The sequence below is a fragment of the Manis pentadactyla genome, chromosome 10 (assembly GCF_030020395.1).
Source record: "Manis pentadactyla isolate mManPen7 chromosome 10, mManPen7.hap1, whole genome shotgun sequence".
Lineage (NCBI taxonomy): Eukaryota > Metazoa > Chordata > Mammalia > Pholidota > Manidae > Manis > Manis pentadactyla.
In genome coordinates this window covers 54383123-54403316 of record NC_080028.1, presented here as the reverse complement: position 1 = coordinate 54403316, position 20194 = coordinate 54383123, and the positions used below count along the sequence as shown (strand labels likewise).

General features: G+C 34.9%; 1 protein-coding gene across 4 annotated transcripts in view; it reads right to left on the bottom strand.

The window, feature by feature from the left end:
- Positions 1–20194, bottom strand: part of USP15 (ubiquitin specific peptidase 15) — a 138274-nt gene that overhangs the window by 91671 nt on the left and 26409 nt on the right. For all 4 annotated transcript variants that reach the window (XR_005026753.2, XM_036894893.2, XM_036894894.2 and 1 more), the window contains exons 2-3: positions 17216–17343; positions 3268–3398 (exon numbers count right to left, since the gene is read on the bottom strand). Coding sequence is in view for 3 of the 4 variants with exons in the window: in XM_036894893.2 (XP_036750788.1) it covers positions 3268–3398; positions 17216–17343 (259 nt within the window). In the remaining variant the exon portion in view is untranslated. The remainder of the gene's footprint in view (positions 1–3267; positions 3399–17215; positions 17344–20194) is intronic.

Below are 20194 nucleotides of genomic sequence, written 5' to 3'. Positions count from 1 at the left end.
TTTCAGGTTCCAATAATATCTTCCTCACTTTCAAGTCCTCACTGGTAGCCTCCTTAAAGCTAAAATTCTACAACCAATTTACTGAAGGTACTCTAGGTTTCCATTAATACTCTTAAAATTTCTTACAGCATCTACCTACTGCCCAGTTCCAAAGCCACAACCAAATTTCCAGTTTTTGTGATGGGAGGCAAAACTTCCAGGTAGTAAAATCATTATTACTTAGATATTGTTGCATAATAAATTACCCCAAACTTAAAAGCTTAACAAAGAAAATATTATTTCACATAGTCTCTAAGGGTCAAGAATCTGGAGCAGCTAGCTGGGCTGTTCTGGCTTGCAGTCTCTCATGAGGCTGCTGTCAAGTTTTGGGCTGGAGCTTCAATTATCTGAAAGCTGGAATGAGCACGACTGGAGGTTTCACTTCCAAGCTCACTCACATGGTTCTTATCAGGCTTCCATTACTCTGTTGGCCAGAGATCCCAGTTCCTTAACATGTGAGCCCCTCCATAGGCTGCTTAGACTGTGAGCTGAATTCCTCATTTTGAGAAATTGAGAAAATAGGACGTGTGTACCCAAGATGTAAGCCAAGGTCTTTTGTAAACCTTATCTTTTACATTTTAATTGAAATACAATCGACATGTAACACTACACTAGTTTCAAGCGGACAACATAATGATTTGATATTTTATACACTGTGAAAATGACAAGCAGTCTAGCTAATACCCATCCCCACCAATAGTTACAAATTTTATTTCTTGTGATGAGAACTTTTAAGATACACTAGTAGCAACTTTCAGTTAGGCAATAAGGTATTATTAACTTATAGTTGTCATGCTGTATATTACATCCCCCTTACTTACCTATTACATAACTACAAGTTTATAACTTTGACCCCCTTCACCCTACACTCTAATCTTGAAAGTGATATACCATGATTTATGCTATATGTTACTGGTCACACAGACCAATACAATATTAAGACCCTGGTATGATATGGAAGAGGCCTACCCAACAATGTGGATATGAGGTGGTAGCGATCATTGGGGGTCATCTTGGAGGCTAGGATCTTAACTTATATGCTAATATTGTTAAGTACTCTGATTTTTTATTTTCATCTTCCTAAGAAATGTTTACTATTTTAAAGTCTACCTTAGTATTCATTTACTTTGGTCAGTCTGTATTTTTTTCCTGTTTTTCCAAGCTCCCATATATATCATTTAGTTTACAAATTATTTGGTTCTATTTAATATTTACCCAAACATTAAATCTTTAATTCTTAATTTTTTCATATTATTGTTGTTTCAGATGTACATATGGTTCTAAGTGGTTCTTTAATTCATTTACTTTTTAAACATAGTAAGCACAGTATTTTAAAGCTTTCTACTGATAACTCCATTATCTGGATTCCATATAGGTCTGTTTCTATTACCTATTGTTCCTCCTGGATTTTGGTTTTATTCTATTTCCTGCTCATTTGCCTGTTTTCTTTTTGTTTTAAATTTAATGCCTGACACTATTAGTGAAACACTTTAGATGCTTTGAGATCCAGGAAGATGGTTAACTTTGTTTCTGTATCACACGTAGGGGTATTATCAATCCTAGAATTCTCAGTACAATCAGCAATTAGTAAAATTCAAAGTTGGACTTCAGACCTTAAAAGATCAGTCTATTGTTTAAGTAAGTTCTGCTGGCATCAGAGTTATGTGTGGTATGTAAAAATGGAAATTTCCAGATTTACTGATTTAATTTTGGAGGAAGACACATTTTCATAGGGACTAAAGCTCAAAAACTATTCTACAGGTTGAGCAAATCCCAACTACCTTACTAAAAATCAGTGCATGGCCTCCCTACACACTTCTTAGGCCTTTTTTTCTTTTCACCTCTGTGAAGTTTTCATGATTTTTTTTACTTTAATTTGCTTACTAGACACAGATTTCAAGAAATCCCAATGAGTCCTCTTTCAAAAAGTAATGCCAATGAAGTTGTTGGTTGATATGTTTAACATACCAAAAACTTGTACTGCAAAATGTGCTATATTTATTAAGAAGAGGAAAAAAAGTATATCATTAAGGTTCAAGTAATACAGTTTAACACATCTGAAGATATTCTAGACATAGATTTTCCTTCATCCTAGAAATGAAGTTCTTCTAGTTAATTTTACTGCTTAATAGTCTATCCTTCAATTGGTTAAACTCAATTCTGCAGTAACTACATCAGACAACAGACCATTTAATATATATATATATATATATATGGCTGACATTCCTAGAAGATAAGAATCTTGAAATGGCTACATTCAGGCAGGGTAAAGTTAAGAAACAAAACTAAATAAAAAACTAAACCAAAAGCACATTCACATTCTATTTATAAAACAAGATTCAATTCTACACCTTAACCATAGATATACAAGTACAAATAAAAATTGTTAATACAGCAATTTCATAGCATTGGTTCCAAATGAATCCAAATACAGTTTGGTTTACTAGAGGTTTATACCCTTGTGTTGAGTGTTATGTAATTTAGCTTTTTAATTGTTTCTATGTGGGAAAAAAAACACAGATAGGTAATTATGTTCAGAGATCTAGTTCCCCCTAGTAATTTCCCCATCTTTCTCCCTGCCCAAATACACTATCAAATATTTGTGTAAGACTGACAGATCTACTTTAGGCCACTTGGTGATATTCTACTATGGCAAGACCCTCACTTTCATAAATAACTTTTTAGTTCCAAAAAGTAAAGAAAATGGGTCATTTTAAATGTTTTTAGATGATACCTATAAAACTTTAAAATAAGATATAAGAAAAATACCTGCATTTTTCAAGTATTTAGAAAAAGTTTGCTGCAAAATATTTTTATTTTTGGTTTCTTCATTATTTTCTAATTGTTTTTATCAAAAAAGTAGTGCAGCATGATGGTTAAGAAAAGAGTTAGACTGCCTAAGTTTGTGAACTGATACAACTTTCCAAAATACCTTGAACCTTTCTTCCTCTGTGTTCATTTCCTCATCTATAAAATTGGGATAAGAATACTCACTTCATAGAAGTTTTCTGTGAGGATTAGTTAATCAATTATAATGTGTTTATCACAGTGGCTAGCATATAGTAAAGTCTCTATATGTGTTAGCTATAATTATTATTAAACAAGGTACAAGAACATTTTAATGGTCTGTTTCTCTAAGATAATTGATGAAGCTTAAGTCATTGAATTAACAATAAAATATGAAATGTTCAATAAAAATATTTTTATTCAGTTATTTCCAATATGTACCTTTCTTGCTATTGGTTCCTGACCGTCCATCAATGTATACCAGCTGACAAGCTTATTCCAGCCCTCAGTTGGCAATAGTATGTAATCCAATTCATCAATGAGATGCTCCTTAAGTGACTGGGCATCACCATCTGAAAAATGAAAAATTAACTCAATACATAAAAAGAAACAATATAAACAATAGTACGTATCACTAAATGATTTAGTTGTATACATTACAAATTACTTAAACTCATGAAGACTAAGTAATGAGTTTTGAAGATACCTCTCAAGAAGTTCATCTAAATCTACGTATTCCAAAGTAAACTTGTTTTAAAAATTTCAAAGTAGCGATTCAAACCAATAGTGTTTAAAAACATAATTTTTCTTTTATTGAGCTCTTAAAAAAATACTGAGGTGTAACTAATAGCCATTCAATATTTAGAAGATACTATTCTTAATTAGATATAAAATAGAAATTAAGAAACACGAAAAATGATGAGGGGATTAAGAGAAAGCTATTCTCTCTAGGATCAACCTACAGTCACAGAATCATACTAAACTTTGAGAGAACTACGTTTTCACATATAGCAGAAATGAGAAAACTTGTATAATATGAACTTCAACAGCATATACAAAGTTAAGTATTAATTTTTAAGCTCAGTTTTTAAAAATCTTTGTTGTAACTTTTAAATTCTAAATAAAAACTGGTAACTTGGAACATATTTTCAGAATCCTTTGAAGGTGAAAAGAAACTATGTATTTTAAGCCCCTACATGAGTCATGTACTATGAGACCTATTAGAGCAGATAACCATGTTATCTCAGTCAGTTCTCAAAACAATCCTTAAGATAGGTATCTCCATTTTAGATTAGAAAATATATTCAGGGAAACTGAGTAACTTGCCCAAGATCGTACATACAGAAAATTGCAGGTACTGTGAAAGGTTTGTTATAGATAATCCTGTTACCTCAACTAATTTTCAAAACAATATTATTAGCTAGATTTCTATATTTAATTAGTAAATAGATTCAGATATTTATTAACTTGTCCAAGATAACAGATATAGAAAATTGTAGAGACTGTATTCAAATATAAATCTGTTTACTCTTAACATCCAATTTTCTTTCCACTTTAACAAATTGCCTCGAAGAAAACTTAGGAAAAGAAAGGTTTAAAAATTAAGACTTCCATGTTGTTTTCTATGTTTCTGAATCATTTAATTCAAGAGTTTGGGTAAATGATTTTATTAGACACCACAATCTAAATAGTAATTTATATTTAGTAGACAAAATCAAAACAATAGATTTTTAAGTGGGGCATGGGGAGGAGAAAAATCCCTAAACACAGAACATCTGATGATCATTACTTCTGTGTTTGATATATAATAAACTGCACACATTTAAAATATACAATTTAATAAGTTTCGGCATATCAGTAGAACTGTGTAACCATCACCACTACCAAAATGATGAACATATCTATCATGCCACAAGGCCTCCTTGTAGCCCTTTATCATCTTTCCTTTTTGTGTACCCAAGTCTACTGTCCTGGCCCCTGGAAAACCACTTACCTCTTATTGGTTGCGCTTTGCAACTATAAACTAATTTGCATTTTCTAGTATTTCATATTGAAATTGTGTCTGCTTTCTATTGCTAGAGGCAAATTTGTATTTTCTACAATGTTATATAAAAAGCGTGTACCACTTTAGTCTGTTTTCATTTACACTACAAAATTATCTTGAGATCCAACCATGTTTTTTTGTATCAACAGTTCATTTCTTCGAATTGCTGAGTAGGATTTCATTATATGGATATACTATAATTTGGTTATCCATTTAGCTGTTGATAGGCATTTTGAGTTGATCTTATTTTCTCTTAAAAATAACACTGCTATGAACATTCATGTCCAAGTTTCCATATGGATATATACTTTCATTTCTTTGCTAAGTATGGAAGAGTGGAATGTTTGGTTTTTATGGTAAATGTATGTTTAGCATTTTAAGAAGTTTCCAGACTATTTCATTCTCAGGAACAGTGTATAAAAGTTCCACTTGCTCCACATCCTTGTCAACACTTGATATAGGTCAGTCTTTAAGATTTCAATAATTTTAATACGTGTACAGTAGTACCTCATTGTGGTTTTAATGTTCATGTCCCTATGACTAATGATGTTGAGTGTCTTTGTATGTTATTTTTGAAAATTCTGGTCTTCTTTGGTGAAACAGCTATTCAAATCTTTTGCCCACTTTTTCTACTGGGCTTTGTTATTTTCTTAATACAGAGTTTTAAGAATCCTTTCTTCTGCACACAGGTCTTAATCAGCTTGGTGATTTGCAAATATTTCTCTCATACTATGGTTATCTTTTTACTCTCTTAAGTGTCATTTGAAGAAACTTTACTACTGATGAAATACAATTCATCAATGTTTTTTCTTTTATCAGTTGTGCTTTCAGTATATTGAAGAAATCTTTGCTTAACAAAATGTTACAAGATTTTCTATTTTTTTCTTCTGTAAGTTTTATACTTTGTTTTTTACATTTAGATATAAGATCTGTTTTTGAGTTAATTTTGTATATGGTTCCAGGTATGGATCAAAGTTTAGTTTTTTGTAATGAGGTACCTCAATGCTAAAGCAGCATTTATAAGACTATCCTTTCTCCACTGAGTTCCTCTTATATCTTTGTCTAAAAACAACTGACCATGTATGTGCAGATCTACTTCAGGATTCTCTAAATTGTTAAAATGATTCTTCCCTTACACTGTATAAAAATATTAACTTAGAACTGATCAAAAACATAAATGTAATAAGCCAAACTATGAAACTTCTAGGGGAAAACATGGTTTTAAATCTTTTATGACCTTGGATTAGGTGATGCTTCCTGACACCAAAATTACAAGCAACCTAATGAAAAAAGTGATAAACTGGACTGCATGAGAATTTAAAGTTTTATGCTATAAAAGCACCATCAAGAAAGTAAAAGACTATCCATAGAATGGGAGACAATTTTTGGAAATCATGTATCTTATAAGGGGCTGGGATACAGAATACATAAAAACCTCTTAGAACATAACAATAAAAAAGATAAATAGCTCAATTAAAAAAATGGACACAGGACCTGAATAGACATTTCTCCAAAAAAGATATATAAGCAGATTAGAGGGAGATTAAAGACGGCGGCGTGAGAAGTTAGACAGAGGCCTCCTCCCAAAACCACATATAACACGAAAATACAATTAATACAACTAATCCTGAAAAAGCAACAGGAAATAAGGCTGTGCCAGACTGCATACACCTGGAGAAAAGAACAGACCTCATAGAACAGGATAACATACCAAAGCCGTGATCTGGTGGGACCCAAGCCCTTCCCCCACCCCAGCTCACCGGTGGGAGGAAGAGAAACAGAACAGGGAGGGAGTGGAGGCGTAGGACTGCTGAACACCCAGCCCTGGAGATCTGCTCTGGGAGCACAAACTTACATTTCATGGTGCTCTGGAGATTAGTGGGGTTAGAAAGCTAAGACAGGCAGAATACCTGGAGAGATGGAGATTCGAGCTGCTTGTGGAAAACAGGGACCACATCAGGCTGCTCTGGGACAAAAGAAAGGTGGGCACTCTGAGAGACTTGCTAAAAGCGAAAGGGCTGCTAAAGGGGCAAGGATTGCACAGAGCTTGCTGCTCAGGAGAAAGGACAGGTGGACAAAATTGTCCAGGCAAACTCTGGCCAGCATGTTAGGAAATTTCAGAAGCTTTAGGCCCTCCATCCCCCTGACTGGCTACAAAGCTATGAGGCTCCTCACCATGATATGCAGCCTGAAGTGCTGTCCTCACAGCAAACCTGCACTGGCTTGCAAATCAGCAGCCCTTACCTTGGCGTCAGGCCAAACAAAGGGAAGCCCCACATATGGCAGCTAAAAACACAAAGTATAGAGGCTTACACCTGTGTGCTGGCCCACTGGTTCTGGCAGTGAAGACAGGCATAGAAACTGGGAAGCAGGAAACAGCTCTTTCCTCCCCCCAGGCACGAGCGCCACTCCCCTGTGACCCCAGACAACGCTCCAGGGGCTGAGCAGTTCAAGAGAGTAGAGCTTCTGGGCACTACAGGGAGCCACCTACAAATATAAAATGTCAAAGGAATCTGGTTCAAACCAAAATCCCACAAACACCAGAAAAAGAGCCAATTTAAACTGAATGCATCAGTCTTCCTCAGAGATATTTCAAAATAAAAATCATAAACATGCTCATGCAGGTACGGAAAAATATTTAAGAACTCAGGGAAGACTTCTAGATGAAGATTCAATCATTATGGAATACAGTCTCAGAAATGAAACTTACAAACAAGGGATTTAACAGCAGAATAGATATAGTGGAGGAGATGGTAAATGGAATAGAAATTAGAGAAGAGGAATATACAGAAGCTGAGGCACAGAGAAAAAATAGGATCTCTAGGAATTAATATTGAGAGAACTGTGTGATCAATCCACATGGAACAATATTCGCATTATAGGGGTACTAGAAGAAGAAGAGAGAAAAAGGGAAAGTGTCTTTGAGGAGGTAATTGCTGAAAACTGCCCCAGTCTGGGGAAGGAGATAGTCTCTCAGGCCATGGAGGTGCACAGATCTCCCAACACAAGGAACCCAAGGAAGACAACATCAAGAAATATAATAACTAAAATGGCAAAGATCAAGGATAAGGACAGACTATTAAAAGCAGCTAGAGAGAGAAAAAAAATCACAATACAAAGGGAAAGCCATCAGGCTACATCAGACTTCCCAACAGAAACCTTACAGGCCAGAAAGGAGTGGCATGATATATTTAATGCAATGAAACAGAAGGGACTTGAACCAGGAACACTCTACTTGGCAAGATTATCATTTAAATTTGAAAGAGGGATTAAACAATTTCCAGATAAGCAAAAGCTAAGAGAATTTATGTCCCACAAACCATCTCTACAGTATATTTTGGAGGGACTGCTATAGATGGAAGTGTTCCTAAGGCTAAATAGCTGTCACCAGAGAAAATAAAACCACAGTAAAGAAAGCAGAATAATTAATAACTAAGCAGATGCAAAATTAAGTCAACTACCCCGAAGTCTGTCAAGGGATAGACAGAGACTACAGAATATGACACCTAATATATAAAGAATGGAAGAGGTAGAAAAAGGAGAGGAAAAAAAAAAAACCTTTAGATTGTGTTTATAATAGCATACTAAGAGTTAAGTTAGACTGTTAGATACTAAGGAAGTTACCCTTGAACCTCTGGTAACCACAAATCTAAATCCTGCAATGGCAGTAAGTACATACCTGTCTATAATCAACCTAAATGTAAACGGTCTGAACGCACCAATCAAAAGACAAAACGTCACTGAATGGATTAAAAAACAAGACCCGTCTATATGCTGCCTACAAGAGATTCACTTTCAACCCAAAGACATGTACAGACTAAAAGTGAAGGGATGGAAAAATATATTTCATGCAACAAATAGGGAGAAAAAAGCAGGAGTTGCAGTACTTGCATCAGACAAAATAGATTTCACAACAAAGAAAAGTAACAAGAGACAAAGAAGGATATTACATAATGATAAAGGGGTCAATCCAACAAGAGAATATAACCACTATAAATATCTATGCACCCAACACGGGATCACCTACATGTGAAACAAATACAGAATTTAAGGGGGAAATAGAATGCAATGCATTCATTTTAGGGAACTTCAACACACCACTCACTCCAAAGGACAGATCAACCAGACAGAAAATAAGTAAGGAGACAGAGGCACTGAACAACGTATTAGAACAGATGGGCCTAATGGACATCTACAAAACACTCCATCCAAAAGCAACAGGACCCACATACATCTCAAATGAACATGAAACATTTTCAAGAATAGATCATATACTAGGCCACAAAAAGAGCCTCAGTAAATTCAAAAAGATTGAAATTATACCCACTGGCCTCTCAGACCACAAGGGTAAGAACCTAGAAATAAATTATGCAAAGAAAATGAAAAAGCCCACAAACACATAGAGGCTGAACAATATGCTCCTAAATAATCAATGGATCAATGACCAAATAAAAACAGAGATGAAACAATATATGGAGACAATGACAACAATAATTCAACACTGTAAAATCACTAGGACACAGCAAAGGCCACACTATAGAGGGAATATATACTAAGAGGGAAGTATATTGCAGGCCTACCTCAGGAAAGAAGAACAATCCCATATAAACAGTCTAAACTCACAATTAATAAAACTAGAAAAAGAAGAACAAATGAGGCCCAAAGTAAGTAGAAAGAGGGACACAATAAAGATCAGAGCAGAAATAAATAAAAGAGAAGAATAAAACAATAGAAATAATCAATGAAAGCAGGAGCTGGTTCTTTGACAAAAAAAAACAAACTAGATAAACCCCTAGCCAGACTTATCAAGAAAAAAAGAGAGTCTACACATATAAACTGAATCAGATATGAGAAAGGAAAAATCACTACGGATACCACAGAAATACAAAGAATTATGAGAATACTATGAAAAACTATATGGTAACAAACTGGACAACCTAGAAGAAATCCACAACTTTCTAGAAAAATACAACCTTCCAAGGCTGACCCAGGAAGAAACAGAAAATCTGAACAGACCTATCACCATCAATGAAATTGAATTGGTAATGAAAAAACTACCTAAGAACAAAACCCCTGAATGACATGGTTCACTGCTCAATTTTATCAAACATTTAGTGAAGACCTAATGCCCATCCTCCTTAAAGTTTTCCAAAAAGTACAAGAGGAGGGAATACTCCTAAACACATTCTACAAGACTAGCATCACTCTAAAAACAGGCAAACACACCATAAAAAAAGAGAATTACAGACCAATATCTCTAATGAACACAGATGCAAAAATACTCAACAAAATATTAGCAAACTGAATTAAAAAATACATCAAAAAGATCATCCATCATGATTAAGTAGGATTTATTCTAGGGATGAAAGAATGGTACAATATTCAAAAATCCATCAACATCATCCACCACATCAACAAAAAGAACAAGATCCACATGATCATCTCCACAGATGCCAAAAAAGCATTTCAGAAACTTCAACATCCATTCATGATAAAAACTCTCAACAAAATGGGTATACAGGGGAAATACCTCAACATGATAAAGGCTGTATATGACAAACCCACAGCCAACATCATACTTAACAGCGAGAAGCTACAAGCTTTTCCTTAAGATTGGGAACAAGGCAAGGATGCCCACTCTCCCCACTTTTATTCAACATAGTTCTGGAGGTCATAGCCATGGCAATCAGACAACACAATGAAATAAAAGGTATCCAGATTGGTAAGGAAGAAGTTAAACTGTCACTGTTTGCAGATGATATGATATTGTACGCTAAAGAATCCACTCCAAAACTACTAGATCAAATATCTGAATTCAGCAAAGTAGCAGGATACAAAATTAATACACAGAAATCTGTTGCATTCCTATACACTAACGATGAACTAGCAGAAAGAGAAATCAGGAAAACAATTGCATTCACAGTTGCAGCAAAAAGAAAAAAATACCTAGGAATAAACCTAACCAAGGAAGTGAAAGACCTATACCCTGAAAAGTAGAGGACACTCATCAGATAAATTAAAGAAAATACCAATAAATGGAAATACATCCCGTGCTCATGGATAGGAAGAACTAATATTGTCAAAATGGCCATCCTGCCTAAAGCAATCTACAGATTCAATGCAATCCCTATCAAAACACCAATGGCATTCTTCAATGCACTAGAGCAAATAGTTCTAAAATTCATATGGAAACACAAAAGACCCCAAATAGCTAAAGCAATCCTGAGAAGGAAGAATAAACTGGGGGCATCTCACTTCCCCACTTCAAGCTCTACTACAAATCCACAGTAGTCAAGACAATTTGGTACTGGCACAAGAACAGACCCATAGACCAATGGAACAGAATACAGAGCCCAGATATAAACCCACAGATACATGATCAATTAATATTCAATAAAGGAGCCATGGACATACAATGGGGAAATGACAGCCTCTTCAACAACTGCTGTTGGCAAAACCGGACAGCTATAGGTAAAAGAATGAAACTGGATTATTGTATAACTCCACACACAAAAGTAAACTCAAAACGGATCAAAGATACAAATGTAAGTTATGAAACCATAAAACTCTTAGAAGAAAACAAAGGCAAAAATCTCCTGAAAATAAACATGAGCAACTTTTTCCTGAATGCTTCTCCTTGGGAAACGGAAACAAAAGCAAAAATAAACAAATGGGACTACATCAAACTAAAAAGCTCTGGAACAGCAAAGGACACCATCAGCAGAACAAAAAGGCATCCTACAGTATGGGAGAGTATATTTGTAAATGACATATCTGACAAGGGTTTAACATCCAAAAGAACTCACATGCTTCAACAACCAAAAAGCAAATAACCTGATTAAAAAATGAGTGGGGATATGAACAGACAATCCTCCAAAGAAGAAATTCAGATGGCCAACAGGCACATGAAAAGATGCTCCTCATTGCTAATCATCAGAGAAATGCAAATTAAAACCACAATGCGATATCACCTCACACCAGTTAGGATGGCCAGCATTGAAAAGACGAAGAACAACAAATGCATGTGAGCATGTGAAGAAAGGGTAACCCTCCTATACTGCTGGTGGGAATGTAAACTAGTTTCAACCATTGTGGAAAGCAATATGGAGGTTCCTCAAAAACTAAAAATAGAAATGCCATTTGACCCAGGAATTCCACTGCTAGGAATTTACCCAAAGAATACAAGTTCTCAGATTCAAAAAGACATATGCACCCCTATGTTTATTGCAGCACTACTTACAGTAGCCAAGATATGGAAGCAACCTAAGTGTCCATCAGTAGATGAATGGATAAAGAAGAGGTGGTACATATACACAATGGAATACTACTCAGCCATAAGAAAGAAACAAATCCTACCATTTGCAGCAACATGGATGGAGCTGGAGGGTATTATGCTCAGTGAAATAGGCCAGGCAGAGAAAGACAAGTAAAAAATGATTTCCCTCATTTGTGGACTATAACAACAAAGCAAAACTGAAGGAACAAAACAGTAGCAGGAACTAGCAGTTACCAAATGGGATGGGTGGCGGAGGGCATGTGGGGATGGAGGGAGAAGGGGACTGATGGGATATTATGATTATTACACATGGGGGAGACAGTGTAGTACAGAGAAGACAAGTCGTGACTCTGTGGCATCTTACTATAATGATGGACAGTGACTGCAATGGGGCATGGGAGGGTCTCGATAATATGGGTGAATGTAGTTACCACATTGTTTTTCATGTGAAACCTTCATAAGAATGTGTATCAATAATACCTTAATAAAAAAACTGCCTAAAAAAAAGATACATAAGCAGCACAGGTAAGATACTTAAGGTCATTAATCACTAGGGAAATGCAAATACATCAAAATGAGGTAGTGCCACACCCAACAGGGTGCCTATAATAAAAGGACAGACAATATCAAGTATTGGAAAGGCTGTGGAGATACTGGAGCCCTCATATATTCCTGTTGGGAATGCAAAATAATGCAGCTATTTTGGAAAACAGTCTAACAGTTCCTCAAAACACAAGAGTTACTATATGACCTAGTAATCCCAAGTCTAGATATATAGCCATGAGAAATGAAAATATAAATCTACACAAAAATTTGTACATGAATGTTCATTGCACCACAATTTTTAATAGACGGAAAGCAAAAAGAACTCAAATGTCCCTTAACTGATGAATGGATAAAGAGCGTATATCCATACAGTGGAAAATTATTCATCTATTAAAAGGAATGAAGTAATGATGTATGCTACATGGATGACACTTGAAAACTTGTGCTAAGTGAAAGAATGCAAACATTAAAGGTCACATACTATATGGCTCATTTTAGATGAAATATTCACAACAGAGAAATCCAGAGATAGAATTTAGTGGTGACTAGGGCTGGTGGTCTTGAAGGGGATGAGTGATTGCTAATGGGTACAAAGTTTCTTTCTGAAGTGATGAAAAAGCTGTGGAATTAGATGGTTGTACAACTTTGTGAATATACCGAAACTGACTGATTTGTACAATTCAAAAGGATGAATTCTATTGCATGTAAATTCTATCTCAATTTTTTAGAAGCCTAGTAGGAATCTGGTTTGGAACTGTGTTGTCTCTATAGACTGAAAAGCGAGAAACTTAACAATATTGAGTCTTCTGATCCATTAACATGATTTCTGTTTAATTTCTCTCAGGAAAGTCTTAATAGTTTTCTGTGTATAGCTCTTGCACATACTTTGTCAGATTTATCTGTATTTTATATTTTTTGATGCTATAATAAGATGCATTTTAAAAAATTCATGTTAGTTTATTTCTAGTGTATAAAAATACAACTGGTTTTTGAATAATGATCTTATATCCCATAAACTTATCTCACTTATTTGTCCTAGTAACATTTGTCTACATGGACACAGTTGTCTCTGAATAGAGGTGTTCCTTCCTCCTGAACAATCTGTATGCTTCTTGCCTTACTGCACTGGCTAGAACTCTAGCACAATGTTGGCCTGAAGAGCTTAGAGTGGACATCCTTGCCTTTTTGCTGACTTTAGAGGGAAAGTATTCAGTGTTTAACCACTGAGTATGTCACCTGTGGTTTTTCATGGATTATGAGGTTATCATCCATTATGAGGTTGAGGAAGTTTCCTTCTATTTTACTCTTGTATTATCTTTTAAATAAATATATTTCTATATGGTTTCATAGTATGAGTAGGGAAGTATTCTCTGGAACAGTTTTATAGACTTGTATAACTGCTCCCTTAAATGTTTAAGAAAATTCACTAGTGGCACAATTTGGGTGTGACATTTTCTTTGTGATAAAGTTTTTAAGCTAAAATTTCTTTAATTATTATACGGCTATTCAGGCAATCTATTCTTTTGGAATAAGCTTATCTTGATAGTTTTCATCTTTCAAGGAATTTGTCTTTTTGACTGAATTTGTTGAACTTAATGGCATAAAGTTCCTAATATTCCTTTGTCCTTTTAATACTTGTAGATTCTGTACTGATATTACCGCTCTTGTTTCTGATGTTGGTAACTGTGTCCTCTTTTTCTTGTGATATTAGTCAACTTCATTATCTTAACAAAGAATCATTTTTTTATAATTAACATATAATATTACATTAGCTTCAGGAAGAACCAGTTTTTAGTTTCATTGATTTTCTCCATTTTTCTTAATTTCTGTTCTGAACTTATTACTTTCTTTCTTCTACTTACTTTAAATTGATATTATTTTTAGTTTCTTGAGAAAAACAAAGATGACTAATATGACACCTTTTTTTCTTTATAGGTGTTCAGGGACATAAATTCTCATCTGCATACTATTTAGCTGCCTTCCACAAATTTTGTTATGTTGTGTTTTCATCTTCAATTTCACTTTTGAGCTCTTCTTTGACCCATGGGCTATGCAGAAGTGTATTGGTTTCCAAATATCTGAAGATTTTTCAACTATCTTGCTATTATTGACCTCTAATTTATTCCAAGGTATTAAGAGAGTATGTTTAATGTGATTTGAATCCTTTTAACTTTGTTGAGACAGGTTTTATGATCCACAATATGGCTTATCTTAATATTCCATGTACATGTTTGAAAAAGATTTTTTCATTCTGCTGTTATTCAGTTGAATGTTCTATAAATGTCAATTAGGTCAGATAGGTTGACAGTATTGCTCAGTTCTATATTATTATGAATTTTCTTTCTACACATTTTCTACCACTTACAGAGAGATGAGTATTGAAATATCCATGATATAATTGTAGATAATTTTATATGTCTCCTTGAAGTTCTATCAGCTTTTGTTTCACATATTTTCAAGCTATGTAAGTATATATTTTGGATTATTAGATCTTCTTAATGAAGTGTCCTGGAATATTTATTGTTATAAAGTGACCTTTTATATGTGGTAATGTTCCTTCTTCTGAAATGTAATATCTGATTTTGATTAGTGTTAGCACATGTATTAGTTTTCTATTGCTGCAAACAAATTATCATTGCAGCTTAGAACAATACCCATTTAATAACTCACAATTCTGTGGGTCAGAAGTTCAGGTGGGCTCAACTGGGTTCTTTACTTAGGGTATCACAAGGTAGAAATCAAGATGTCAGACAGGCTGGTCTCCTATCTGAACGCTCTGGGGAAGAAACTGCTTCTAAGCACATTCACGTTATTGGCAGATTCAGTATTTCATGGCTGCAGGTCTGAGGTCCCCGATTCCTTGCTGGCTGTGGGTCCAGGGCACCTCTCTAGTCCTAGAAGATGCCTACTCACTTGGTGCTTTTCATTTTCAAACCAGTAATGATGCACCTAGTACTTGTCATGCTTTCAATCTCTGACTTCTTCCACCAGCCAGACAAAACTCTCTGCACTTGTGATTAGATTAAGCTCACTGGGATAATATCTCTTTTGCCATGTAACATAAACATGGGAATGATAACATCCTGTATATAGGTTCTACCCACACCCAAAAGGGATATAATTGAGAATGAGGGTAATTGGGAGTCAGTCTTAGAATTCTGCTTACCACACCATTGGCATATCTTTTTCAGTATCTTAATCTATTTGTATCTTTATATTTAAAGCATATTTCTTATAGACAATATATAGTTGGGACTTATTTTTTAATTCAGTATTATAATCTCTACCTCCACCTCTAATTGGGGTATTTACATTTAATGTGATCATTCACAGAGCTGGGTTTATATCCACCACCTTGCTTTTGTTTGGCATTTGTTTAATTTGTTCTTTGTTCCTTTTTTCCACTAAATTTTTTTTAGAACATTGATAATTCTCCTCATTATCATATTTTTCTGCTGTTTTTGCATGTCAGGTTGTATCTAAAACATTACAGATTTTATCTGGTTGGATGCTGGATATTTTTGTATTTATAGGAACTTGTATTTTGTTCTGAGATGTAGTTAAGTTACCTGGGAATAGTTTTATGCTTTCACGTAAAATAACAAGAGGATTAATTTTGCCCTATTAAAGAGGCAGAACTGTTCTCAGCAGAATACCCCAAGAATTAAAGGTTTTCCACTCTGGCTATTGTTCTTGGTCCTAAGTGAATGCCAATTATTGTTCCCTCTGATTATTTGGGTGTTCTTTCCCTGGACTGCAGCTTCCTCACATGCATGCACTGATCAACAGTCAGCTGAAGATTTGAGAGAGACCCTGTGTTTATCTTTAGGTTTCTCTCTCTCCTCTCTCTCTCTCTCTCTCTCTCTCTCTCTCTCTGTGCTGGTTGTTTCTCTCTGGTACTCTGCCATGAAAATTCTGGCAGCCTTGCTCTCCCTGGACTCCTAACTCTTTCTTCAATTAAGGGAGACTGCTGTGCTCTGCATGGGTTTCCTCTTCTGTGCTATGCCTTGAAAACTCTATAAATACAGTAAGCTAAGTCAATACCAGGGCTCACCTCATTTATTTCCGATCTCTCAAGGATTACTGTTCTTTGTTGCCTGATATCCAATGTTTTGAGAAACACTGCTTCACATACTTTGTTAAAGTTTTAGTTCATTCAGGTGGAAGAGTAAATCCAGTCCCTGTTACTGCATCCTGGCCAGAAATGGAAGTTCTGGTATTTATGTTTTATTCTCTTTAAATATAATGAGAGGTATAGAAAGACTGGTAGTAGTAAGGGTCATGGAAGATGAATGCAAAAATTCAGAAATATGAATATGTACCGGTGCCCCCCAACTTAAAATGGGTCATGATACAGGATAACTAATTTTGATAGAATGATTGAGTTCGTAGGTCAAATCTACAATACAAAGAAATTTCTAATTTCTTAATTTATTTGCATTAACATTTCCCCTATTACTGTATTGACTATAACACACTGAAGTGAATACATTATAAGTTGATTGAAGGAAGGAAATAATAACCTTTGAGAAGTCCAGAGTTATCAATGGGTCCAGGATATACATTTTGATCTCCCATCTGGTATTTGTCCCAACTGTCAAAGCCAACATATTTTTTCCACTGCTTGAACCAGCGACTATCAACTAGGTACCTAAAAAAGAAAAAAACAGGAAGGAATATACCTGGAACTATAGGAATAGCAAAAAGCTGTTTATTTTTGACATTTCATTTTATATTAAACTGTGTACTACTTCAAAGGATTATTGAGAGTAACTGTAATCTCAGTATTTGGAAGAAAAATATTTCACTTGTGTTAAGTATTACTTCTACTGTTCTCTAAGTTTCTATTATTTGAGGGCAAGCATTAACACACATTAAAAAGAAAAATCCTTAACATAAACGTTTAAAAACATCCAGGCAATAGCTATTCAATTAAATATTTGTCAACTGAACAAAAATTAAAATGGTAATAAAAATAAAACAAATTTAAAATGCAATATGATAAAACATAAAGAAATCTGAAAATGGCTCTGCCAAAAACTTACAAATATAGTATGTTAATTTTATATACCTATCTTTTTGGGGGTAAGGAAAGTAGATTATTAAAGGTTTGCAAGAGCTTATAATAATTATAATCAAAGTTTTAAAAGTCTCTAAAAATAATTAGCTTCTTTACCAACAAAATTTAGTAATAATAATACTGTCTCCAACTGTTTTTCAAAAAGTAGTAAAATCTGCTGGAGCAAAAAGGTTTTGTTTTTTTATTGATTTCAGAAGCGCAATACACCAAATACTGTAAGCATTACTGAAATTATATCCGTTCCTTATTTTCAAATACCTAGACATTTCCCATTAGATGACCAGTAACAGAAAAAATAATGGTATTCTAGGAAGGAAAGCATGAAAAAGCATAAACCTAAAAAACTTTACAAATTTATTCTGAGTATAGTAAACATACTATGATACTGCTTTGCTACTGATTCATAATTATTTTAGAATCTTTGCCAGGAACATTTCCCCTCATTAAACCAGGTTCAATCACAAAATCAAAAGTAAAGGTTAAAACCCATGTGTGTAATAATATAGGTAGCCACCTTTTTTAGGAGATCACCATCCTAATGTTTCTGTGCTTACTAAGTGTAGCTCTACAGGAATGAAAACCTAGAGTTACATCTGAAAATATCTGAAGTGAAGGCACAAAACTAACAAAACTCCACAATTCTTAAAGAATATTCATCAGTGGTTTAATTCCCTAAAAGTCGGTATTGCAGAATTATTACATGCCAGTACTCCAAACCCACTGTCAGGGTTATACAACTGAAGGCTCCCAAATCACAGAATTTCAGATTTATGAGAAAACAAAAGTTGAAAAACTAAGTCTTAAGAAAACCCATTATCTAGAATAAATGGACTACACTAAGCAACAGTTTTACATGTTAAACTGATAATAAAGAAATTATACTCAATTGCATACCATCCAGTAAAAAAATCCTAGACTCTTTCTCCCTTGCAATTTAAACAAGATATTCAGACATTTCATTTCTGGTCTTTACAAAAACAAAAACAAAAACCATGTCATATGTACTAAATGGCTTTTCCCCTATTCCTTTCACCTATTTCTCTATCATTGTGCCACTTTCAGTGTACTAATTACTTAAATCTTGACATTTTGTAGGGCAAGTTCCCTCAGCTTTCTGTTGCAAAGTGTCTCAGCTATTCTTCGCCATTTGCTCTTCCACATGAATTTTAGAATCAGTTTTAATGAAGTTCCACAAAAAAAAAAAAACACCACAAGATTTTTTTTTCTTCTTCTTTTCAATTAATTTTTTTTTGGTATCATTAATCTACAATTACATGAGGAACATTATGTTTACTAGATTCCCCACTTCAACAAGTCCCCCCCATATACCCCATTAGTCACTGTCCATCAGCGTAGTTAGATGCTGTAAAATCACTACTTGTCTTCTCTGTGTTGCACAGCCCTCCCCGTGCCCCCACCCATATTATACATGCTCATAGTAAGGCCCCCTTTCTTCTTCCCCCTTTCTCCGTCCTTTCTCATCCATCCTCCCCAGTCCCTTTCCCTTTGGTAACTGTTAGTCCTTTCTTGGGTTCTGTGAGTCTGCTATTGTTTTTTGTTCCTTCACTTTTTCCCTTGTTCTTATATTCCACATATGAGTGAAATCATTTGGTTGTCTTTCTCTTCCTGGCTTATTTCACTGAGCATAATACCCTCTAGCTCCATCCATATTGTTGCAAATGGTAGGATCTGTTTTCTTCTTATGGCTGAATAATATTCCATTGTGTACATGTACCACCTCTTCTTTATCCATTCATCTACAGATGGACACTTAGGTTGCTTCCATTTCTCGGCTATTGTAAATAGTGCTGCGATAAACATAGGGGTGCATATGTCTTTTTCAAACTGGGCTGCTGCATTCTCCGGGTAAATTCCTAGGAGTGGGATTCCTGGGTCAAATGGTATTTCTATTTTGAGCTTTTTGAGGAACCTCCATACCGCTTTCCACAATGGTTGAACTAATTTACATTCCCACCAGCACTGTAGGAGGGTTCCCCTTTCTCCACAACATCGACATTTGTAGTCTTTTGGATGGTGGTGATCCTTACTGGTGTGAGGTGATACCTCACTGTGGTTTTAATTTGCATTTCTCTGATGACTAGCGATGAGGAGCATCTTTTCATGTGTCTGTTGGCCATCTGAATTTCTTCTTTGGAGAACTGTCTGTTCAGCTCCTCTGCCCATTTTTTAATTGGATTGTTCACTTTTCATTTGTTGAGGTGCATGAGCTCTTTATATATTTTGGATGTCAACCCTTTATCGGATCTGTCGTTTAAGAATATATTCTCAAATACTGTAGGATGTCTTTTTGTTCTACTGATGGTGTCCTTTGCTGTACAGAAGCTTTTCAGCTTGATATAGTCCCACTTGTTCATTTTTCCTTTTGTTTCCCTTGCCTGGGGAGATATGTTCATGAATAAGT